General features: G+C 57.6%; 2 protein-coding genes across 3 annotated transcripts; both read right to left on the minus strand.

Annotated features, from left to right (window-relative positions):
• Nucleotides 1–920: 920 nt before the first annotated feature.
• LOC311218584 (keratin, type I cytoskeletal 14) lies at nucleotides 921–5,681 on the minus strand (the record flags this gene model as incomplete). Of its 2 annotated transcripts, XM_084301315.1 has the most annotated exons (8): nucleotides 921–1,041; nucleotides 1,534–1,583; nucleotides 1,936–2,156; nucleotides 2,261–2,386; nucleotides 2,485–2,646; nucleotides 2,906–3,062; nucleotides 3,364–3,446; nucleotides 5,163–5,681. In XM_084301315.1, 8 exons carry the CDS (start codon nucleotides 5,679–5,681, stop codon nucleotides 944–946), a joined length of 1,416 nt encoding a protein of 471 aa, XP_084157441.1. The 2 variants fall into 2 exon arrangements, with proteins under 2 accessions (XP_084157441.1, XP_084157442.1); XM_084301316.1 differs by lacking the exon at nucleotides 1,534–1,583 and having other exon boundaries at nucleotides 944–1,041; nucleotides 1,913–2,156.
• A 4,565-nt stretch (nucleotides 5,682–10,246) lies between these two features.
• LOC311218434 (keratin, type I cytoskeletal 14-like) lies at nucleotides 10,247–14,869 on the minus strand (the record flags this gene model as incomplete). Its single annotated transcript, XM_084301117.1, has 8 exons — nucleotides 10,247–10,344; nucleotides 10,665–10,702; nucleotides 11,144–11,364; nucleotides 11,469–11,594; nucleotides 11,681–11,842; nucleotides 12,371–12,527; nucleotides 13,082–13,164; nucleotides 14,360–14,869. 8 exons carry the CDS (start codon nucleotides 14,867–14,869, stop codon nucleotides 10,247–10,249), a joined length of 1,395 nt encoding a protein of 464 aa, XP_084157243.1.
• Between the last annotated feature and the right edge of the window lie 9,656 nt (nucleotides 14,870–24,525).

Below are 24,525 nucleotides of genomic sequence, written 5' to 3' on the forward strand. Positions count from 1 at the left end.
CGCAGCACCCTTTGGTTCTTGCTGCTCTCCGTGGGAAGTGAGTGGGCAAAGCAAAGGCTCAGCCTGGTACCAGGCTGCCTGTGCACGGGTTGCATCACCTCATCCTGCGTGGCAGCGTGCCCGCAGACGGTGTTGACATAACGATAAGTAGCTCATGTTTCAAGAAGGATTTTAGCAGCGATCTGCTAGATGTCACGGTGATAAAAAGTTATTGCCACTCATCGCACTGCAGATTAAGCAGTGGTTACTTTAGAGCCTGTTAAACGCAGCCCTCAGCAATGTTAAAATGCCTGTATGAAGTTTTCGTGCAATGCGCCTAATAGTGTGATTTTAAGACAGGCAAATGAGACAGAAGGAATGTTTGTGCAAGGTTTGCCAAGCCGTCTGATGCTGTGCTCGTTTAAGTTCAGCCTGTAGGTGAAAGGGATTCTTTACAATATCAGGACTTTGAGAACAGAGCTTTGTTTTGTTGGCTTTAATCAGCTCCCGTTTGGCACTTTGTCCAAAAGCATCCTTGCCTTCGTTTCGCATCAAAATGATCAGTGTACGTCTCAGTCATCCCATGGGCCTGTGCTCAGTGTTAAAAGCTGCCCCAAATTATTTTTGCGCCAAGTAGAACCCGTGCTCCTCCGCTCCCCTCCCCACGCTGGCTCCTTCATGTGGTTTCTCAGGACTTTCCCTGGCGCGAACACACAACCCCGGGGCTTTGCGAGATCACCTATCAGTGACAGACAAGTCTGCAGTTGCATGGATGAAAAAAAAAAAAGCTTTATTAAATGTGTACAGAGTGCACGTTAGCACCTGCGCGAAAATCAGGCTAAATCAGGGCGCAGAAGCAGCCGGGTGAAGCTGCCTGCGGCACAGCCCCAGCGAACAGAGCCTCGGCCAGGGCTTGGGTCAGCGGCCACGAGCCTGAGCCTGGGGCCAAGGGTCCCCAGCGCCGTTAGCGGGTGGTGAGGGCGACCTGCTCCCGGGAGGACACCACCTTCCCGTCCTGCACCTCCTCCACGATCGTGCGGACCTGGCGGGAGGACGTCATCCCTGCGCAAGGGAAGAGGGAGAAAGTTATTCGGCGGGCAGGGAGGGGAGAGATCTCCTACCAGGGGCTCGGGTGCTGCACGAGGACGATGTGGGAAATCCCATGGGGTACCAGCCAACACGGCTTGGAACAGCTCTGTAGGGCTGGAGGAGGGAAGAGCCAGGCTGCTGAGCAGGCTCGGGAAGGCAAAGGGCCCACTCCCTAAATTCCTAGCGCGGTTTGGTCCTGCAGGTCTGCCCCCAGGTGCAGCGCTGGCTGCTCTGTCACATTTAGGCCGAATCATTCCTGCGATAAAGGCATGCGAGGCATTTCCCTTCCTGACAGCTTTTTCCTGTGGTTACTCGTTGTAAGATGCTCGCACGCCGTCCTGGCTGCTGACACTGCCTCAGCCGGCGAGGCACGCCTTAGGGCTGCTCCTCAGCCAGGCTGGCAGCTGCTCTAGGAGCAAACCTCAAAGCTGTGTGCACGGCGTGCGGGGCAAGGTGCGCTCTTACCATCCCTGCCGGAGTGCGAGGACATCGCAGAGGAGTACTGGGAAGAGATGCTGCAAGAGAAGGAGAAAACGAAAGAGAAGTTAGGGACAAACTTTATTGCTTTGTGGGCTCTGTACTGAGGCAGAGGAGCAAAACAGAGAGGTCTCATGGGGGCTGCGATAGCATCTGCTGTGCTCGGTGTCTCCTGGAGTGAGAGGGACCATTGCCCCCTTCCAGATGGGACAAGTGCCTGCTGCAGCATCCCACTGCAGACAGAAGCCAGGGACAGAGCCATTGGGGCTGGCATGAACAGCAGCATGAGCCCTGAAAGCTGCAATCAGGGTGAGGCCCTGGCCAGCAAATTTTTCTGCCTACTGCCTGTCCCCTCTGACCCCGCTGCCCCAGGCGAAGCCCTGTACGCACTGGGCATCCTCGCCCTCCAGGAGGCGGCGGTACGTGGCGATCTCCTGCTCCAGGCGGCACTTGACGTCCAGCAGGACCCTGTACTCGTGGTTCTGGCGCTCCATGTCGCAGCGCAGCTCGCCCAGCTGCTCCTCCACGCTGGTGATCAGCCCCTGCAGCTGGGCCAGCTGGGTGCCGTAGCGGTTCTCTGTGTCGGCCAAGGTGCCCTCCAGCGCCGCTTTCTGTGTGTAGAGGAGAAGGACGGGGTCAGAGGGGGACAAGGATGATGGGGAAGGGAGGGGACCAGCCAGGGGACCCCCTGCCCACAGGCAGCAGCCCCTCGTACCGTGCTGAGCTGGGACTGCAGGTCGATCTCCAGGCTCTGGATGGTGCGTCGCAGCTCCGTGATCTCCGTCTTGCCACTCTGGAGCTGCTCCGTATTGATGGCCACCTCACGGTTCAGCTCCTCCGTCTGCAAGAAGGCCAAGCCGTGCCGTTACAGCCAGGTGAGGGGGCTCAGCCTCAGGCCCCGTGTGCCCCATGGTGCCACGGGCAGGTGAGCAAGCTCACCTTGCTGAAGAACCACTGCTCGGCATCCCTGCGGTTCTTCTCGGCCAGGCTCTCGTACTGCTCCCTCATGTCGGCCAGGATCTTGGTGAGGTCGATGCCAGGAGCAGCGTCCATCTCCACGCTGATCTCTCCACCCACCTGCCCACGCAGGGCGTTCATCTCCTGCAGGAAAAGAGACACATCGGAGTGGAACCATCGTATTTTCACCGTGACAAATTTCACATCACTCCTGTTATTCACACCCAGCAGCCGAACCTCACAGACCTCCTGTCTGAAGGGATCACTGCCCTTCCCCACGTGCATTTGTGTGTCTCCTGACAGCCCTAATTGCAGACAGTCCTGCACGCTGCACCTGGCCCCCTTTCCATTTCGCACAAGGTCCATTTTGTCAGCACAAGTATGTGCCCGGTTCCGTGCTCACCTCCTCGTGGTTCTTCTTGAGGTAGGCCAGCTCCTCCTTCAGGTTCTCGATCTGCATCTCCAGGTCAGCTCTGGCCAGGGTCAGCTCATCCAGGACTCTGCGCAGGCCGTTGATGTCGGCCTCCACGCTCAGGCGCAGAGCCTGCTCCGTCTCAAACCTGCGGGCACACACTCACAGTTACTCCATGCAGCCCTGCTGATACAGATTTTTTCTTCTTTTTTTTCCTCCCTAGCGTGTGCATTTCTGCCAAGCACCTTGCATGGCGTGCATGCACAGCTCTCTACAGAGCAGGAATGTCAGGACAACTCTGTGTCCAGGAAGAGGAGCACACTCCCAAATGTCCTGCAGCCAGCAGTGAGCTGGTGGTGCGACTTTGGTTGCAGAAAGCAAAGAGAAGCCTTCAACGGGCTGGCTTTTCCCTCCCTCCTCCCAGGAGCTGCGGGAGGCATTGCACTTACTTGGTTCTGAAGTCGTCAGCTGCCAGCCTGGCATTGTCAATCTGTAAGACGATGTTGGCATTTTCGACGGTAGCAGCAAGAATCTGGGAGGGAAAAAAAGAAAAAAAAAAGGAGTGAAAAGGTCATTCTGTAAGTTGCATGTTGCTGTCGGAGTTCCTGTTCAGGACTGCAGCAGCACAGAACCGCCTGCCCTTGGGCTGGACTTCCACGGGGACTGCAGAGAGAGGCAGGATGCTGCAGCTCAATCCCTCCTTGGCACGAATTTGGTCTTGTGAAGGCACCGGCACGCGCACGTGTCGCAGCCTGTTCGCTGCCGGAGCGGCATCTCCGGACACTCCCGCAGCGCTCGGAGTCCTGGCAGTGCCCTGGGCCACGTCTGGCAGCACCGAACGGCCCAGCCGAGAAGGGAGGTGAGGAAGGAGTGCCTTGTGCCCGGATTGCTTTCGTAATTGCACCCCAGGTGCGAATATTTGTTCTGGGATTCAGAAAATGATTGGCCATTTAATGAGCAGTAATTTCTCTAGCCACAAGCTAATGAAAAGCTCGCGCTGAGCTGTGATGCTTCGGGGGGTGTTTTAGCAGTAATCCAGGAGGGAATATTGAGCTCGCAATTTGGCAGCTGCAGGGGGAGGGAGGAAGGGGCTGCCTCGCCCTGGGCAGAGGCTTTCTGAGACCAGCAGTTCACTGCTCGCCTCCGCAGCTTTCCGTGCTGCAGGTCAGAGCGCACCCGATGGGCTGCAATTTGAAGAGGAGCTTCGTGTCTCAAGGCAAGTGCCTTTCACCCCATCGTGAAGCCAGGAGAAAGGGAAAAGAACTGAAAAGTTCCAGGTTGACCAGAGCCTGCCAGTGCCACTGCCCCTTTCCCTGGCGTTTGCCATCACAGGCAGGACAGTTGCCCACCCGCACACCTCCGTCCCCTCCGGTGGAGCCTGGGCTGTCACCTGGTGTAGACAGTGCTGAAGGACCACGCAGTCAGCTCCCAGTGAGTAATATGGGCAGAGCTGGTCGTGGGGAGGAACACGATGGCAGGGCAGGAGGGGAAGGACAGATTCAGATCCTTTTGCCCAAGGACCTTTGCCTAAAATCAGCCAGGGGGCTGCTAGGAACAAAGGAACAAGCTGGGCCGTGATTTCCTGTGCTGCGTTTCAGCTCAGCTGAGTTTAGCACCTCTGAAGCCACCTCGTGCAACCCCTATGCCCTGGCTCCTCCTGGTTTTTCACTTGAGCCCGTGCTTGCACCTCCCAAAGAAGAAGCATCCCATGGGGCAGTTCCTTCATTTTAAACTCCTCTGCTCAGCCTCCTATCAGGCTAGAAACGATCTGATTTGTAGGATCTTCACCAGAACTGCTTGGCATCACAGCTTGCATATCATTCTTCAGGAGTGAACAGGGGCAAGGAGATAACGTGTCCCTGCCTGCAGAATGCTCAGTCAGGAGCCTGGCAAAGGCAGCACACACTTGGGGCAGGAGCAGCATCGAGGAGAGGTGGGTGATGCCTGGCCGTGCAGCTGCTGAGAACCGAGCCAGTGTCCGATACCCTCAGGCTCCAGCTTTCCTGCTCGCCTTCCTCCCTGCACTGAAATACCCCACTGAAAACACATCCTTGTGCCTCGTGGAGGAATTGGTCCATAAACTGCTGCTAACAGGTTATGGCTACGATTTCCCAGCAAGGTATTTCTCTTTTCCCATCTCAGACCATTACCTGACATCTGTTAATTCTCGTCCCTTTGGGTTTTAGGGACAGGCTCATCTTTAAAACAAGGGACTTTAGTGAGGACTCGGATAACCACAGCATCCTACCTTGCTCCTGAGCTCCTCGATGGTCCTGTAGTAGGGGCTGTAGTCCCGGTCGGGACCAGGTCCCTGCTTCTTGTACCACTCCCGGATCTTCACCTCCAGGTCGGTGTTGGCGTCCTCCAGGGCACGCACCTTGTCCAGGTAGGCGGCCAGGCGGTCGTTGAGGTTCTGCATCGTCTCCTTCTCTCCAGCTGGGAGGATGCCATCGCCCCCTCCGAAACCACCTCCGAAGCCACTTCCGAAGCCGGCCCCGAAGCCGCTTCCGAAGCCGGCCCCGTAGCTACCCCCGAAGGCAGCGCCCAGGCCCCCTCCGACGCTGCTGCAGTAGCTGCCCCCATAGCCGCTGCCCAGCCCCGAGACGATGCGCGAGGAGACGGAGTAGCTGCTGGAGCCTCCGTGGACGCTGGGGGCTCTGTAGCCTCCTCCACGCACACAGGAAAGCCTGCTGGAGCCCCCCCCCAGGCCTCCCAGGCCCTTGAGGGAGGAAGAGGAGGAGTACTGCCTGACAGTGGTGGTGCTCATGGCGAGGGGCAGTGGAGCTGTGGCGCTGGAGAGGGACACCCGGCTCGGCAGCGCAGACAGCGAGAGTGAGCTTCCCCCGGGCTTGGAGCCCTTTATAGCCCGGGCAGGAGGCGTTGCCGGCGCTTTTTTTTTTTTTGTTGTTGCATTCCCGATGATTTTCATCACTCCTAAAATCTGAGCCAACTTCCAGAATCGTCATTTTTCCTTTGTTCTTTCATGCTTTTTGTCATATTTCACTCGAAACACCTTATCTCATGAAGGGCGTTTTAAAACTTCTTCCGTTTCCAAGTAAATAGTCAGGTGTGATTCAAAGGAGGAGGCTCCTTGCTCAGGGCTACATTTTAATATTCCTTTGTGGTGTTAGCTCAGAAACAGAACTGTTCAGCCTGTGTTTGAGTGGAGTAAATCAACATCTCTTTTGCTGTGTCTGTTTGTCCCAGCTGCTGCCATCCCCTGCTCACATCGTCCGCACAGCCCGGCTGCAGGACCACGACCAAGCAGGGAAGCCCTAAATACATCCACATCTGTGAGCCCAGCGGTGCTGGAAGGAACTTGGCTGCCAGTCCTGGAAATGCAAGTCCTCCCTTTCATCCAGCATTGAAAAAGGAGTTAGTCCTTCAGGGCTCATTCAGTTCTGCCCTTCAGAGACCACCCAAGAGCAGAGGAATAAGAGCAGGCAGTAAGGATGGGTTGTTCTCCCTGGTTCTTTGTGAACAAGCCTTGAAAACTGTTCAGAAAGGGCAGGGCATGGCTACTAGCTGCAATAGCTTAAAAATAATGGGATTCTCCAGGAAAAAAATGGAGAATTGCATCAAGCAGATGAAGGATGTTGGGAAAAGGGCTCCTGGTCACTGAGCACTGGGGAGCAAAGAGCTGGAAGCTGGCAGCACCGTGGTGAAGCAGCTAACGCTAACACTGCTTTTGGTGTGAACATCCCAATCAGTTGTGAGCAGGGAGGACGACTTCAGTGTGAGTCTGGAGCTCACAGCTCTCATGTAAAAAGGGATTTGGGGGATCTTGGCTGCCCTGCAGAGCGAGGAGGCTCCGGAGACCCGCGTCCCATGCGTGGTCGAGCTCGGCTGTCGGTTCTCCGTGCTGAAACCGCAACCCTGAGTGTCACTCGCTAATCATGCAGGGTGTGGAAGAGAAGATATTTCTCATGTGTGCGCACGGTGAGCTGTTCGACTGTGTTCATCGACAGGCCCCAACAACCCCTTCCCAACAGCCAACTAATTCTTTAGATCACTTGCCAGGAACGGGGGGAAAGAACTTGGAAATATGCAACGAAGGTACGGGCTAAGTAGCTTTGAATGGCACGACGCCCTCCCATCTGCGAAGGCAGCTGGGAGCGATACAGGGCTGGGACGTGCCCTTGGGATTCCACTCGCTGGCAGCTACGGGGAAGCACAGCAGCAGATGTGCCCGCTCGGAGGCAGATCTGCACAGCAGCCCGCTGGCAGAGGAGGAGGAGACCCAAAAGCTCCTCCGTGTGCTCTCCGGATGGAGGGAGCCTTCGGTCTCTTGGCGGAGGCACCTTCTTGTGGTGTGAGCACCAGCAGCCGAGGCATGGAGCCAGTTGACACCCATGTTTTGTTCCTCTCCTCTTTGGATGCAGCACAAGGGAGGCAGGGGCTGGGAGCTCCAAGCCTGGCACCTTCTTCTCCAGCTCCATCCACAGCTTCACCTTGATAACGTCAAGAGGCAGAGCTCACGGATCATCCCTGCTGAAAGGGGACCACCAGCGACACCAGCAAGTCCCTCTACAAGCCCAAACCCTCAGCCTGGACACTGGTGAAGCCTTCAGGACAGTCAGCCAGCAGCAGTAACCAGCTTCTGCATGGGATGCAAAACCGTCACAGCATTACGAGGCAGACAGCATGTCCTTTCCTTACATGAAATTGCCTTTTCTTTCATCCTTTGTTCTCTATTTAACCGCTATAAGTGTCGTAAAAATACACGTCGCTCAAAGTGTCTAGGATACGTTGATAATACCGCCCAGCAGCAATTAAAATTACGAGGTGTTAATTAAGACTTAAAACAACAAATTAAAAATTCTAAGTCGTTATTTAGCATGACCTCCCATTGAACACAACCACTAATGACTACATATTGTTTGTTCCACCTTCTCTTTTAAATAAAAGGCCAACTATTAATAAATCAGGCTCCCATGCACACTAAGAGCCTATTTCTTACACATTTCAAAATCAAAATGCCATTTCTATGGCATAACAGTCATTTCCTGGTAGCGTGTTGGTGTTTAAACATGCCGTTCTGTCTCCAGGAGGAAAACGGAGATAAAAATCTGGCTCCAAACATGTGTTCAGCACACAGACATGGTAGATGGAAGTACTTGGACAAGAACACATCTGTGTTTTTTTTAGTGGGCTTGCGAATATCAAATTATCACACAGAAGTTCCCTAAAAGGAGTGGAAAACCCACCCCTTCGTATCTCTTCATAAGTGGTCTCTTATGCCAGATTAATTCCCTGTATCCTGAGAAGTCAATCCATCTCTCTGGAATAAAATTCCTCTTTCTGAAACCTGCCTCAAGCTGCCGCTGCCTGTCTGCATAAGCCACCACCTGCAGCTCCCTCCTCAACGGGTTTCTTAAGGTGAGGACTAATTGTCAGCGCTTTAGGCAGGAGAGAATCCACATCTGCTTTCCACACCTATCTTGCAATTTGCAGTAGCAGGCGTAATTAACATAGGGGATTTTGTTAGCGAGCTGGTATTTATTGTTTTTACAGCAGCGTGGATGTGCCCGGGCTTTTCCAGGAGAAAAACACAAAGCAAGGACGGATTCCAGAGAGGCTCCTTCAGCATCTCCACGCCGGGAGTCGCAGGGCAGGGGGCTCAGAGGAGCTGCGAGAGGTCCTGGTGGTCCCTGTACTGCTCATGGGGAGACCTGGGGGTCCCTACGAGGTGACTTGGGGGGTCCGTCCCCTCCCTTCTCATCCATCTGAGCTCTGTGCCTGCCCGCATCCCGCACGGAGCCCTTGCGGGTGCAGCAGTCGCAGGGAGGGCAGAGCAGCAGCAGCACCTCCTCGGGGCAGGATTCGTGCCGTGATTTACTCCTGGGCTGTCCGCCACTGGTGTCAGTAACAGCGGTGGTAGCTGCCTTCCTGCCCACAGCACTCCTTCCCTGGGATGTGTTCGTGTGTCCTTTGGTGGAATCCCAGTGGAAATGAGATCACCGGTCGTCAGCCACGAGCTTCTAAGCCAAAGCCACGTGTGCTGCAGCTCGGGAGATGCTGGGCGTGCTTTCAGCTGGCTCGCTTGGGTACCAGCGCCGTGCTGGAACCCCAGGGGGGTGCAGGCTGCAGGGGGCACACGGAGCAGAGTGCCCTGCGATGGATGGGTTGGGTGCAGCCCACCCAAAAACAGGCTGGGCTGCACGGGGCTGAACCCAAAACCAGGCAGGAGCCAGCTCAGGGCTAGACCAGGCACCCCTGCGCCTTCCCACAGCACGGGTGCACTGTGGGGACCCTTTCAATGTTTTGGGAATCAGGAATTCTGGTTCTATCTTATATCTGCATACAATGCAGGCAGGTTTTCTGGAAAGGGGACTTAAAGCTGTGTGGCCAGCTCTGTTCTCACACACATCGAGCAGCACCTTTCTGAATCACCCCATTGATCTGAAAGGTGGATTTATGAAGTAATATGGCAGAACCCAGCCAAGAATGTGTCTGAACTGGCTTTCCAGGAACAGCTGGGCCGGCTGACGGCACCGAGATCTGCTGTGTCAGGAACACCGCTGACAGCCAGGAGTGCCAGAAGTACCTCCCCGAAGAGCTTCTGTCTCTGCTTGCAGAGCCCATGCCCACCACTTACTATCCCTTGTTCTCAGCACCCCTTAGCAGTGCCTTGAGAGCAAGAACTAAGCGAAGCTGTTTTTCTAGAGGGGCACCACCCCGTGCATCCTTAACCCATCCACGGCCTCATTTCACCACGAAGCTTGTGTCTGGACTGCAGGACAACTGGGGCAAGGCCAGGAGCAGAGCTGCTTGCAGGGTCCTGGCTCTGTGTCCCGCTTTTTGTTCCCTTCCTTGCTTGGGCTCCCTGATCCAAAAGCTTCAGCTCTGCTGTCACTGCACGTGGCAGCACAGAAATTCACAGTGCCTCGGCTGAGCCGAAACCCTTCTCAGGTCTCACCTCCCGTGACCCTGTAACCTGCTCCTCTCCCAATTCCTCTCTCCACCTCCTCCCACAGCAGCTGCCCGCAGCCAAGCAGCAAGGGCTCAGGTGCTCAGAAACGTGGGTGTCTCACCCACCATCTGCAGACCAGCGATGGAGAACGCTGCTGCTTCCAGAGGAGCTTTGCCCTATAGGTGTTGGGGCAGCCTGGCCCTACGGAGCAACACCACAAGATGCCACAAGACTCGGGTTTGCACGAATGCCAAAAGCTTTATTTGATTTCCAAGCACGGCGCTTAGAGAAAGGGTGAGGGACGCAGCAGTGGGATAAAAAAGAGAAGCTGCTTTTCCGGAGCTGCGTAGCCGGAGCACACAAGCTGGCATCTTCTCGCACTTTGCTGTGGGAATTTTGCAGGAAACCACGCCGCCGGCTCAGCGGGCAGCCTGGGTGATCTGCTCGCGGGAGGAAATCACCTTCCCGTCCTGCACTTCCTCGAAGATCGTGCGGATTTGGCGGGTAGTTACGGGAGCTACAGCGGAGAAAGAAGGAACCGTTAGTTATTTCAAGCGCCTTATCATAAATTTCGTGGGTGGATTTGTTATTAGCAGCAGCTGCCTCAGAAATACAACTAAAAAACAGCGTTCCTGCTCCTAAATACTTTAGTAGAGCTTCAGTCTACACCAATAGTCTTCTAAAACATGGTTTGGGTATATCAGAAAAATTGCTCCTGTCTATTCACATTTGGAAAAGCTAGTAGAGTGGTTATTTTATTATATTAGTAAGTATGAGTCTGTACTAAGGATGTGACAGCTCGGTGTGATCAGTGCTGCAGAACTGAGGCGTTCTTACCTTCTTTCACAGGCTGCGAGATGTAGTGGGAAGACATGCTGCAGGAGGGAAAAAAGGAAATACGGTCAGAACGGGGAAAAGAGTGAGTGGTCTCTAGGACAACATCAGTATTTTAAACCCTGCCTTTTCTTCTTGTACCAGAATATAATTAAAATGCCTTCAGAAGACTACTTCATGTTAAGATTGAGAGGAAGAAAATGATCAGGAGGTATGAGTGTCGGGGGGGGTCGGGCATTAAGGCAGCACCCTGCCCAGCTGCAATGAGCAGCGGTGGTACCTGCTCCTTCCCCAGGGATGCTGCAGTGCTTTAATAACCCCCGGGCTGTTCTGCATGAGCAGGACTGAAACCGGAGACCTGGTGACATGCCACGGGTCAGGAAATGGGCTCACAGGACCCTCCAAAGAATATAAGCTGCTCATTTTATATTTCCTTTGCTACCACCTGTCCCCTTCCAACCCGAGCGAAGCCCTGTACGCACTGGGCGTCCTCGCCCTCCAGGAGGCGGCGGTATGTGGCGATCTCCTGCTCCAGGCGGCACTTGACGTCCAGCAGGACCCTGTACTCGTGGTTCTGGCGCTCCATGTCGCAGCGCAGCTCGCCCAGCTGCTCCTCCACGCTGGTGATCAGCCCCTGCAGCTGGGCCAGCTGGGTGCCGTAGCGGTTCTCTGTGTCGGCCAAGGTGCCCTCCAGCGCCGCTTTCTGTGTGTAGAGGAGAAGGACGGGGTCAGAGGGGGACAAGGATGATGGGAAAGGGAGGGGACCAGCCAGGGGACCCCCTGCCCACAGGCAGCAGCCCCTCGTACCGTGCTGAGCTGGGACTGCAGGTCGATCTCCAGGCTCTGGATGGTGCGTCGCAGCTCCGTGATCTCCGTCTTGCCGCTCTGGAGCTGCTCCGTGTTGATGGCCACCTCGCGGTTCAGCTCCTCCGTCTGCAAGAAGGCCAAGCCAGGTTACAGCCAGGTGAGGGGGCTCAGCCTCGGGCCCCACAGTTATGCAGGCAGGCAAGCGAGCTCACCTTGCTGAAGAACCACTGCTCGGCGTCCCTGCGGTTCTTCTCAGCCAGGGTCTCGTACTGCTCCCTCATGTCGGTCAGGATCTTGGTGAGGTCGATGCCAGGAGCAGCGTCCATCTCCACGCTGATCTCTCCACCCACCTGCCCACGCAGGGCGTTCATCTCCTGCAGGAAAAGAGACACACGTCTTCATGGATCCACCGATCCATGCATAAGGATGTTCTTCTCAAGACAGCTTTTCAGGAAAGACAGCATCCTCCTGGACATACTTCTGGGGCAGGTAGCAACAGGGACCAAACTGGGACCTATGCTTCTGCTATCACAAATAAAATAACCCAAATTGTATCTTCAGAAATCTCCATTTGAGTTAAATCTGGCTTCTTTCTGAGAATAAATCAGAGCTTGCAGCTGGCTTCGTTGCTCGTGAGATTGGTCTGCCATGCCTGGAGCTACTGGGATGTCAATAAACCTCTAGCAGCCACGGTGGACATTACTGAAATACCAAGTGGTGAACGGGTTTTACCCCGGCTCCAGAGTGGATGCTGTCATCCATAACACATCATCTCTGCTCCCTTACCCGCAGGTCTCATCTCCCCCCCCAGCAAAAGAAATCCAGCATAGTCTAAGACTGGACCAGAGCTCGTATTTCTGGCCCCAGTCTGGAGACTTTTCTGAGCCCGGCTCCATGCTCACCTCCTCGTGGTTCTTCTTGAGGTAGGCCAGCTCCTCCTTCAGTGATTCAATCTGCATCTCCAGGTCAGCTCTGGCCAGGGTCAGCTCGTCCAGGACTCTGCGCAGGCCGTTGATGTCGGCCTCCACGCTCAGGCGCAGAGCCTGCTCCGTCTCAAACCTGCGGGCACAGGAACACTGAGGAAGGACGCAGGAGATCCTGCCCTGCTGGGACAGAGCCCCTGAAGTGCTGCCCACGTCCTCCACACTGCTGGTGTTGTGTCAAAGCTGCGTGACCCCTGTGGTGCATGCACCACCTTCTGATGGTGAGTGCTCCTGAGTGAGGGGAGCACCTGAGAGCACGGTGCCCCCCTGAGTCCTTAAGACTGCCTTCCCCCTGACATGGTGGGGCTTTGTCACTGGGTCTGGGCACTGCTGAGCTGTATGCACAGAAATTAAAAGCATAGCAGAAGCTCAGCGCAAGCTGTCCATGCAGGAGAGCTCACACCGGAGAGCGACAAGCTGTGGGAGTACAATAGTGAAGGTCTGGATGGAAGCAAGACAACCCCCAAGTGCCTACAAGATTTAGGTAATGAGCTGCTTTGGAAATTACACCTTCATTTTTAAGGCTTTGCCTCCGAGTTGCCTTTCTGGGTTTGGGGTGGTTTATCTTTCCCCTCGTTTCATCAAATATCTCTGCAGACTCCGTTCCTGTCTCCAGGAAATGTGGCTTACTTGGTCCTGAAGTCATCAGCTGTCAGCCTGGCGTTGTCAATCTGCAGGAGGAGGTTGGCGTTGTCGACTGTGGCCACCAGCACCTGTAGGATGGAGAGTAAATAGAAAGCACAAAAGGATTGTCAGAAACGCCTCCTGGCTGATCACCGCATACGTGAGGTAGGAGGGATAGGACCAATTTGGGGGAAGTTTGGGATTTCCTGAACTGAAGACTACACTGAGTCACGACAAGAAGTGAGGCACAGCTGAGACTGACAGCGTCTGATGTCCTCCCTTTCCTAAAACTCCGTGACCTCCGCTTCCAAAATTCCATCACTAAGTATTTCAAAAGGCAGCATGAAGTCACACGAGATGGGTGAGATCAGACAATAGCACTTGTTCCCATGCTCCAGGGCACGTGGTGATTATGCAAGGGTCGGGAAGGAATTGCCGCTCTCCCATCCACGGCACCGTGCGCAGATGGACCAGCAGGTGCTCGTGGCTGGCAGCCCTTGTGCAGTTTGTGCTGGGATGGGTTTAGTTTGTTGACTGCAGAAATGGAGCAAAGCACGGTGAGCAGGTGCCTGCAGCTTCTGGTTTTTATATTACAAATAAAGGAGCAAATAACCCATGCTGGGAAAAGACTCAGGGCAGAGCCTGGGAGGACACCAGGTATGATGCCAAGGAGGCAGATTTGTACGGAAGCAGTAACAGAGAAGAACAAAGTCAATTTTTGAGCAATTCCCCCGAAAGGGGACGTTGGGAATCAAACCAGAACTGGGGGAAATCCTGCCTGGGTTGGTGGGTTTGCAGCAAGCCTGGCCCTGTGGCAGTGACTGCTGAAAGGAGGCAAAAAACTCACTGCTGGCGAGTTCCATCTTTTTCTCCTTAGCGCCTAAATCACATCATTACAAGGAGCTGAAATAAGGGACAGTGTTCTGCATAGTCGCTGAGTGGATGTTTACAAATACCACGTGGTGTTTCATAGTCTGCAGGCACCTCCAACTTTCCCAAGTACGCATGTTAAAGTCTCGGGAAATGCACATTATCAGTGCAGATCTGTCTCTAATTCTTCATTTTTGCACTTTTACCTCTGCTTCTTTCAGTGAAAATGGTCTTTGTACCCACCTAGAAGGATGCAATCAAGACCTGACATTGAGAAATCTCCCAGTTCCCAGCCTGGCACTCTGTGTGTGTATCTGAGGCATGCGGTTACCTAACTAATTAGAGGTAGCGGTGAGTGTTTCTGCTTCCTCTCTCATTACGAGATGTCCCACTGTGTTAACCACAGCATCCTACCTTGCTCCTGAGCTCCTCGATGGTCCTGTAGTAGGGGCTGTAGTCCCGGTCGGGACCAGGTCCCTGCTTCTTGTACCACTCCCGGATCTTCACCTCCAGGTCGGTGTTGGCGTCCTCCAGGGCACGCACCTTGTCCAGGTAGGCGGCCAGGCGGTCGTTGAGGTTCTGCATCGTCTCCTTCTCTCCGGCCGGGAGGATGCCATCGCCCCCTCCGAAACCACCTCCGAAGCCACTTCCGAAGCCGGCCCCGAAGCCGCTTCCGAAGCCGGCCCCGTAGCTACCCCCGAAGGCAGCGCCCAGGCCCCCTCCGACGCTGCTGCAGTAGCTGCCCCCATAGCCGCTGCCCAACCCCGAGACGATGCGCGAGGAGACGGAGTAGCTGCTGGAGCCTCCGTGGACGCTGGGGGCTCTGTAGCCTCCTCCACGCACGCAGGAAAACCTGCTGGAGCCCCCCCCCAGCCCCCCGAGGGAGGAAGAGGAGGAGTACTGCCTGACAGTGGTGGTGCTCATGGCGAGGGGCAGTGGAGCTGTGGTGCTGGAGAGGGACACCCGGCTCGGCAGCGCAGACAGCGAGAGTGAGCTTCCCCTGGGCTTGGAGCCCTTTATAGCCCGGGCAGGAGGCGTTGCCGGCGTTTTTCGTCACCCCTGACACTCGTAGCCAAATTCCAGAATCATCATTTTTCTCTCCCCTGGTTTCTTGTCTTTTGTCACATCCCACTAGGATCACTGCACCGCACACAGGAGCTGCTCTTTCCGCTTTCGTTCCCAGCACCCAGGCGTGATTCAGGACTGAAGGCTCCTTGCTCAGGGCTACGTTTTAGCATTTTGCTGTTGCACCTGAGAGTGGAGGTGTTCGCTCCAACTCCACCCCGCTGCTCCTCCGTGAAGTAACAAGTGAATCCCCTGAGACATGCCGAGCTGCCCGTGAGTGTCTTTTACCCCTGAAAATCTACAAATCTATTTATTTGCTTTTTAAAAGAGTCAAAAGCCAGCGAAAGCTGCTGACTTAAGAGCTCTGAGCATCCATAATCTTTATACTGGGCTGATCCGAAGCCAGATGGAAATGTTCCACCCAGGACCTCTATCCCGGGACAAGCACAGACCTGGCAGTGTTTGAGTACTGATACTGCGCTTGGCAGGAATCCTGGAGTTCAAAACAGAAGAAACTCCATTAATTTCTGCTTATGTACTGGTTCAGGGTGAATCTCTGCAGAGATTGGAAAGTCCCCTTAACGGTGGTGTTTCAGCCTCTTTAAACTGCAGGTGCCTGACGCTTCCCACTTGCACCTGGGCAGTGGAGTCGAGCCTCCGACAGCTCCTGCGCTGCTCCATCGCCTTGCACAAACTGCACAGAAGCAGCCCCCGACTGCTGCAAGGTTTGTAGAAGCCAAGAGTTTCCGTGCCTCACTTTCTCCTATCTCATTGCTGAGGCAAGTTGTAATGTTTAGATAGTCTAAATCAGATAAAATGAATTGGAACTGCATCGTGCACACACTGCCAGGACACTTTACATACAATTCAGTGGGAAGAGTAAGATCAGCCCTCAGCTACCCTTCTGCCTGGACGCAGATCTGCTTTTTCCTGCAAATTTGGAGCTGCAGGACAGTAACGCTAACTGAATTCAGCAGGACCAGTGTTGCCTGAGTGATGGGCAACACAAACAGCAGTGAGGAACAACACCAACTGCAAGGCAGAGGGTTTAAGCAGGAGAACCCGGAGGAGATGCGCAGAGGTGAGGTAATGCAGCCATCCCGATAGCCACACCTGTGCCGTGTTATTAAGGGATTGAGCCTTGTGATTACAGTAATGCAGCTGGACAGGTATTAGCGTGAAAAAGCAGCAGAGAACCAGGAAGGGAGACACTGTGCTGTTTTATTCTTTGCTCGGAAAAAAAAAAGAAAAAAATCCTTTTAGTGGTGTGGCGCCAGGTCTTGCAGTACACAGTGGAAAATCGCACGCCCAACCAGCTGGCCTGCCCGGCTCCAGAGATGTCATTCACGGATAAGAGGAGTTATTCTTTCTTTTAACAGAGGTGCCTGTGAGGTAGCGAAAGAGTAAGAGGGATTAGGAAGCCTTTTGTGATTTCTCTCCTGTGGTGATCTCCTTCCTTCCCGGGCCCCCTCTGGCTGTTTTCTCGTTCTAAGCACTTAACTGATTCTGGAGTTGCTAAAACATTCCCAGAGCCTCACCCTTGGTAATTCATAGTGCCTCCTTTCTTTCATCTGTTCCCTCAAGGACACAACAGCAACAACCCTGTTAGCTCTCAAGGACTTAGCAGAGAGTCGCTCTCGGTCCCCAGCAGCTTGTGGAGGGGTTTTAGGATTTTTCTGGGTAGCCCCCCTGGGAGCAGCGTAACCAGAAGCAAACCCCAGATCCTCCCAGCCCGGGGCTGTGGTCTCTGACAGCACCTCCTGGGAGCTGCCCTGCTTCACATTTGGGGTCTGGGCTCTTGGGACGCACACGTGCCACATCTGGGGGAAAGGAGGGGATTGGGAGCACCCCGGCACCAAAAAAAAAAAAAAAAAAGGCAGAGCACGTGGATGTGTGCGCTCAGCTTGCAGCACGGAGCCGTGCAATCCATCGAGGCTCCGAGCAGCGTTGGCTGCTGGCCCGCTTCCCTCCGAAGCGGGGGGTTTGGCGTTTCCCAAAAGTCCCCGTGGCACAGCGTCGTGGGGGAGCTGCGTGAGAGCCACCCCTTGGCCACCCCTGCGCCGGGCTGCTCCAGGTGTGCTGACTTCGCTCATGTTCCAGCTCCCAGCGAACACCCTCCGGCTCCAGGCAGCTCCTGCCTTGGCCCCGAGCCCCTCGTGTCAGCCCAAACCTGTGCTCTCAGCTCCAGATCCCTGCTCGGGTCACCCCCCATGATTTAGGCCAAGTCAGCCTGGAGGTACAGCTGCCATACGGAGAGGCAAAACCCCACAGGGAGGAAATAGCAGGATTTGGGGCTTTTATTCTGCACCATCTGAGTTCAGATGTTCAGCCCACGTTTAAGCTCTTTTATTACAGCTGGGAAGAGATCAGGACCCGGAGGTTGTCCTGCAGAATCGTCTTTTCTTGGTCTTTTCTGATCGACGTGCTGGCAGCCCGCTGCTGCCCAGACCTCTAGCTGGGTGCTGCTCAGCAATCCCAAACTCAAATCCCAAACCTTGGGGGACCAAAACCCTTCGCACCGAGCTGCCCTCACGCCAAGCCCTGCCGGCAGGGCACGGTGACGCAGCCGGAGCTGTGCCGGAGCCGCGTGCGGCGCTGCAGCTATTTTGTGCTACGGGAGGAATTCAGCCTCCCAGGCTCTCCTGAAACACTCGCCCACAACAAATTCCCTTGAGATAAAAATACATCATCGCGCTCGGGGGAGATGGTATCGGCGTCTGCTCCAGCGAGACGCACGTCGCAGATGTTATCTCGCCCTCAGGTGTGCTGCAGGGTGGGATGGAGAGCGGGACCGCTTGGATTGCACGGGACGGAGGGGAAATTATCTGCTGGGGGTGGGCAAGCAGAAAGGCAGCGGTGAGGGTTGGTGTGAAAAGGCCCAGGGTCAGCAGTGTTGCAGTTGCCTCAAACAATAGCACTTAATTGGGCTTTTAATGTAATGAATAAGAGCTAATTAGGAGTCATCGGGTTTCCCCTGTGGGCCAGGTTCTCCCGAGTGCATCTCAGCAATTCAGAGCTCGGTAGAAACTAGCTGAAGGTCACAACCCTGAGAGCGATGTCTCCTGCAGGAAGGGACCGGCTGGCTGGGGCTGCGCTCCGTGACTCTGAACAACACCAAGATGGGTAACAAACGCACCGAGGCGTGGAGTGAAATATGCTGCCTTTGTTCCTATCTCGCCTGCTGATTCTTTATCAACTGCTAGGACGTGTCCTGACAGCCCCCACACATTATCTGCAAAAAAAAAAAGAAGCCTTCTTAGATTTGTTACCATGAAAGGAAATTTGGTGGTGTGCGTGCAATGGAAATTCCCTCCTGGGCAGGCTCGGGGCGTTGAGCCATGGGGCAGCGGGCACAGCCCGGGGGTGGGACCGGCTGGTCCCTAAGGTCCCAAACCACGCCGTGACCCTGCAGTTCTGTGACCCTGTGCTGTCCTTCTCCAAGCTGGGTCCCACCAGCGGTACCGCCAGGCCTTGCTGTGCCTTCAGGCAGCCTCCACCAGCAGCCAGAGGCAGTCCCATGGCACCACCGGGCTCTCAGATTTTTCCTCCTCTCGGTGCACGTGGAAGAGAGCGATGCTGCCCCGTGCCGGCTGGTGTCCCGAGCCATTAGCAGAGCACCAGCCCGCAGCGTGGGCCTGGCCCTGCTCCATTCGGTGTCTCAGCTCCCCAGTGAGCACCTCCCCGGAGCTCCGAGCCCAGCTCTGCCTGGTGCAGCGTGGCGTGGGCCGAGGAGATCCCACTCAGCAGCGATCCCCAGTGAACCAGCGCCGAGCACGCGGCCACTTCGCGCGCTGCTGCTCGGCTCGGCCAAGAGGACGGGTGGCACTGAGCAGTCATCTCGGCTTTGCTCAGGGGGGGCAGACCTGGCTGGCGCTGGGTGGGCTTGCAGCAGGCATTTCGATCTCTTTCCCCTGGCCCTTTTGCAGTTTTACACCCTCGGGGCCACCCAGGCGCTGCGACCTCCCCTCGTGTCGCCAGCTCGCCGAGCCGAAGTCTGGCTGAGCGCTTTTCTGCTGGCACCTTTTAGCCGTGAGGTTTTAGCCGTGAGGTTTTAGCCATGAGGTTTTTAGCAATAAGGGTGCTAAAGCGGTTTTGAACACAACCAGCCTCGTCTCCTAAGGCCTGCTCAGCCCTTCTGTCCCTGCCAGGGGGCGAGGACCACCTCGGCTGTGAGCAGCTCGCCTCCCTCCGTGGCAACTCCCCGAGCTGGGACCAAAAGTGGGGAATCCCTGGTCCAGATCCCAGAACCCTGCCCCTGAACCCCTTTGAGGTGCCATCACAGCCATGCCCAGGGAGCCCTTGGGTCTGGTTCTGGTAAAGGAGAGGCAGGCGGACAAAGCCGTGCTCGTGTTCCCCCAGACAAAGGAATGTTTCGTGTGTCTGAGGCAGAGCCAAACTCCTGAGGTCTCACAGGCTGTTTGGGCTCTATCTCCACAGCAAACTCCAACCTTCGGAGTTTCCCACATTATTTTTTTCTCTCAGCATCTGTCTTCCAGATAAGCAAGCAGCTCCTGCATTTCCTCACCCCTCGGCTCGGTGTGGCAACGCCAGCCCGCCCTGTCTGCTCGCTCCTCTCACCTCGGAGCGGGGCAGGGAGCCGGGCGCCTCCTTTCCCGTGCTGACTGCAGGCAACGAGTGGTGGCTCCAGCTTTCATTCTTCGCCCCCACCCAGCACCCACGGTGACTCCGAGCCTCCCAGCCACGCAGGGCGAGGCCAAGCAGCCCCGAAACACCTGCGGAAGGGCAGCAATCGCCCTCCTCCAGCTCATCCCTTCACCCTGCCCTGCGGCGCAGCCGCTTACACCCGGTGACCCCACGGGGATGTGACGGGGACCCCCCTCCGGGATTTTGTGCCCTCCTGGTCCCAAAGCTTGTCCTGACCCCCGTGCAGAGCCACTCCACGAGCATGGCCCCGATGACACCGGAGTTTGGGTGCAAGCGATGCCCTGGCAGAGAGCAATTTTTTAGGGAAATCCCACTCCTGTGGTGGGGTCCTGGAGCTGAGCTGGGCCCCCTGGGTCTGGGAAGGGAAGGGAAGGGAAGGGAAGGGAAGGGAAGGGAAGGGAAGGGAAGGGAAGGGAAGGGAAGGGAAGGGAAGGGAAGGGAAGGGAAGGGAAGGGAAGGGAAGGGAAGGGAAGGGAAGGGAAGGGAAGGGGCTGCCCCAGCCCTGTTGCATTGGGGTGACACATGCCACTGCCCCCGGAGCAGTCCCTATAAGCTGCGCTGTCACTTCCCACGCGGTTGTAACGATTTGGCCGCTCGTTCATGCATACTTGGTGGGTGGTTTAATGAAGTCATTAATCAGGCTGAAGCAGCCCGTGCTCGAGAGGTGCCCGACCACAAATTTCCCTGGCAGCCCCACAGCCTCGTGTGGCCCCGACCTCGCAGCGCTGCCGCTGCCCCTCGCCCTGGTGCCCCCGGTGCTGAGCTCCACCCGGGAGCCCCAATGGTTTGGAGCCCCGATGGTTTGGAGCCCCGATGGTTTGGAGCCCTGATGGTTCGGAGCACTAATGATTTTCCGTAGGGGACTTCAAAGAAAGAAGACAAAGCCTCCTGTCAGCTGGCTGGCTGGCATCGGGCAATTACCTGCCTGCGCTTGGCACCGCGCTCTTGCCTGGAGCGCAGCTGATCCTCCTGATAGGCAGCAGTAATTATGGGCTGCATCCTCCCAAGCTGCTCTTTCCCCTGTTTTTTCTTCCTTTTTTTAAAAAAAAAAAAAACAAAGAACTGCGCTCGAGCAGCCACTGCAGGGAAGGGCAAATGCTTGTGATCCCCCCCCCACCCTGCTCTGCACCGTGCAGCCCCTGGCGAGCCCTCGGCAGCCCCAGTGGCGGTGCCAGCAGCTGGGGGGGGGGCCCAAAATGATATGGGGGACACGGGGACATGAGTGGGGGGATGTGCTGGAGATGCTCTGGGACTTTTCAGGTCCTTCCATAGGGCTGTGCTGTGCCTTGCAGGGACCTGCTGGGATCTGCCGAGCCCCGCATGGATCCATTGAGCTCCCCTGAGCCCTGCGGGGTCCTCCAGGGACCCCCTGAGCCTTGCTGAGACCTGTGGGGACCCCCAGGGACCCCCTGAGCCTTGCTGAGCCCCTCTGGGATCTGCTGCAACCCAGCAGGGACCCACCGAGCCCTCCAAGGACCCTCAGGGACCTGCTGAGTCCCTCAGGGACCTCCCATGCTTACAGGAACCTCCCTAGGGCCACCTCCGGGACCCCCCGAGCCTCTCTGGGACCTCCCTAGGACCTCCTCTGGGACCCCCTGAGCCCCCCTGGGACCCCCTTAGGGCGTCCTCCGGGACTCGCTGAGCCCCCCTGGGACCCTCTGGGACCCCCTGAGCCCCCCTGGGACCCGCAGGGACCCCCCCCAGCCGTGAGGGCGCTGCCGCAGGGCGCAATCGCTGCCCACGGGCGCCCTCCGCTGGCTGCGCTGCGGCGCAGCGGGGCCGGCAGCGGCTGCGGGGGGGGCACCCATGGGTGCTGGGCGGGCTGGGGGTGCTGGGGTCGGCCGAGGGAGGGCTGCAGAGGTCGCGCTGGGGGCGTGCAGGAAGGTGCTGGGGTGCACGGGAGTTTGCAGGGGTGCAGAGGGTGGTGCTGGTGTTGTGGGGGAGCAGCTGGGGGGTGCTGGGGGGGGGCATTGGGGTGTTTGGAGGGTGCAGGGGGGGTCATTGGGATGTTGGGGAGGTTCTGGGAGTGTATTGGGGTGTTTGGAGGATTCTGGGGGGGCTTTGGGGTGTTCCGGGGGGTTCTGGGGGAGCATTGGGGTGTTCAGGGGAGGTGCTGGAGAGGCATTGGGGGTTCAGAGGGTTCTGGGGGGGGGCACTGGGGTGTTCGGGGGGGTGCAGGGGGAGCAGGGCTGTGCCGGGGGGGTGCAGGGGGTGCTCCAGGGTGGGCACCTATTCCCTGCGTGCTCACTGAGAGCAGGGCCAGCTGCCAGCACCCTGCGGAGAGGGCACGGAGCACCGCAGCACCGCAGGTTTTGGGCACCCCAGATGTCCCCGAAGTGGGGGCCCTGGGGGGCTCTGCACCCCCCACGGCCGGGCTCATCCCCGCTCCCCCGGCAGGCAGCAGCCCCCCAGACAGTACCTGCGTCCTGCCCACATTGCTGGGCCCTTGCCCTGCCCGAGGAGGGGGAGAGGGGAAGCGTGCACACGTGTGAGAGGTGCACACGCGTGTGCAAGCATGTGCACGCGTGTCCGTAGCTGGTTCTGACTCATCGCCACCGATGGCACCGGGCGCTGCTCAGCGTGCCAAGCTCTCGGGGTGTGATGTGGGCCCCCCTCGTGCTGCCGTGGGCTTTCCATGGCTGCTGCCCCTGCCCTGGTGCAGCCCCCGGCCCCCCGCCTGTTACCGACCCCAGCAGCACGCAGAGACCTGGCAGCGGTGTGCAGAAGCCCGGCCCCATGGCACAAGGCTCCCCCAGGCACTGCCAGCCCCATGCAATGGTCTCTCTGAGAGCCCCGCGGGGTCCTGCTCCCCACCAGCAGAGGCATTTTGGCACCCGCTGGCTCACAGCTGCCCAAAATGTGCCCGTGACCCCCTGGCAACGTGCCGAGCATGGTGCCTGCAGGGCTGGCCAAGATGGGGGGACACTTTAGGGGGCTGCCTGAGGGATGCACACCCCTGCACAGCCAGCCCCGTGCTGCAGAGCCGGGAGCAGCCTTTCCCCTGGGTCTGGTGAGACCCCCGGGACCGGGGCGCTGCGTGCCCTGTTTGGGACATGGAGGAGGCTCAGTCCCGTGGATGAGGACAGCGAGGGCGTTTTGTGGGTGTTCACCAGCCCCGTGGGACGTGCAGGAGGCAGGACACGGAGCCCCCCCGTGCCTTCAGGAGCCCAGTGGGGTCCCCCCCAAGCACCCGGGCTCCGAGTGCCCCCATCCATGCCGTGCGCCCTCGGGTCCCCGTGAGTCACCGCGGGCGCGTTCCTGGGGCAGGAGGGGACAGGAGCTGCAGGGACAGGTCGGCTGCGTCAGCCCCCGCTCGCTCCCACGCCTGGGGCTGGGGCGGCCCGGCTCCAAGCTGTAACTTGCCTGGCGGTAATTACAGGGGACTTCAGAGGATTTGCATTCCTTCCCCGGCCACGCCTGGGAAACAACTTTCACCATCAGGCAGTTCCTGAGAAAGAGCTTTCCACCTGCATGGCCCAGCCCAGGACGTACCCAGGGAGCTCTGCGGGCACAGGGGACGTGGGGGCTCTGGTGGCCCTGTTTTGGGTTCATCCTGGGCACTGCAGGCAGCCCCCTGCCCCCTCCTGCTGCCTCAGGAGCCTCCACAGGTGCTGGGGAAGGCTCGTTTCTGCCCTTCCCCTCCGCAGGGTGCAGAGCAGCTCAGTGCCCCGACATAGCCGGGCTCTGTGCGTCCTTCCCCAGGGGCTCCGAGCATGTGGGGCTTGGTGGCACAAAGCTGGGGGCATTGCACCAGTGTCCCCAAGGGATCAGAGCCTTGTGCATGGCCAGGGCTGGGTCGGATGGGACCTTTGGCCCTTGCCCTGCTTTGGCAGGGGATGGCTCCCTGGTGACTGCTCTGGATCCAGGCCTGAAGAAGGGGACAGGGTGACCTGTGGGGGACAGGGTGATCTGTGGGGGACAGGGTGACCTGGGGGGCCCGGGGGGCTGTGGGGCCATTCCTGCTCAGGGCACCAGTCTGCCAGTAACCAGCAGGGAGTCGGCATACCCCAAACCACAGACAGGGCTGGACCTGCCGAGCCCTTTCCGACACATGTTGTCCCTTCTGGGAGCTAAACCAGCAAGAAAGGACCCGAGTCCTTCCCGTCCCCTGCGCCTTGCCCTGTCCACCATGACCCCAAGGATCCAGCACCATTGCACAGCCCTGGCTGGAGCTGCCAGCTCCCCAACCTTCAGCCATAGCTGCGTTTCCCAAACGGTGCCAGGGACCCAGCGTTGAGGTCCCCATGGGATCACTGGGCGGTTGGCACCGCTGTCCTGGCCAGTGCGTGCCGCAGCACCCTGCGCTGAGCACCGGGAGCTTCAGGAATGTGAGCTTCCCCCAGGACCGCTGCGTGTCCAGAGCCAGTCCCAGGCTCATCTACGAGTCCTTGGGACGTGGCTCACCCCAGCCAGGCCTTCACAGAGCTGGTGCAGAGCTGGCACGGCCAGCCCCCCTTGCATCTGCTGCTGGGACCAGAACTCGGGGCTGCAGTGGGGCCAGGCACAGCCTGAGAGGAGCCCCAGAAGGGTGCGAGGCACATGTGCCCACACCATGGCCATGCTACAGCCACGCACAGAACGTGGGTCCCACGCCACGGGGCTGCTCCACGCTCACTGTGCACTTCCCCACCTCCATCCCCTCCCCACCTCCCTTCTCCCCGTGGGCGCAGGGACCCCAAACGGGGTGCGGGGCATGATCGGGGGCTCTGCAGGCGGGGGGCGTCGGGGCTTCGAGTGGCTCCTGGGAACTGCTGGGAATGCAGGGAGCCAGTGCAAGCGCCCGGCCCAGGGAGTTTTGCAATCGGGAGCGAGCGGGTGGCTTCCTTTTTAGGCAGCGAAGCGGCGGCTCC

The sequence above is a fragment of the Netta rufina genome, assembly GCF_964035555.1.
Source record: "Netta rufina genome assembly, chromosome: 24".
Taxonomy (NCBI): Eukaryota; Metazoa; Chordata; class Aves; order Anseriformes; family Anatidae; genus Netta; species Netta rufina.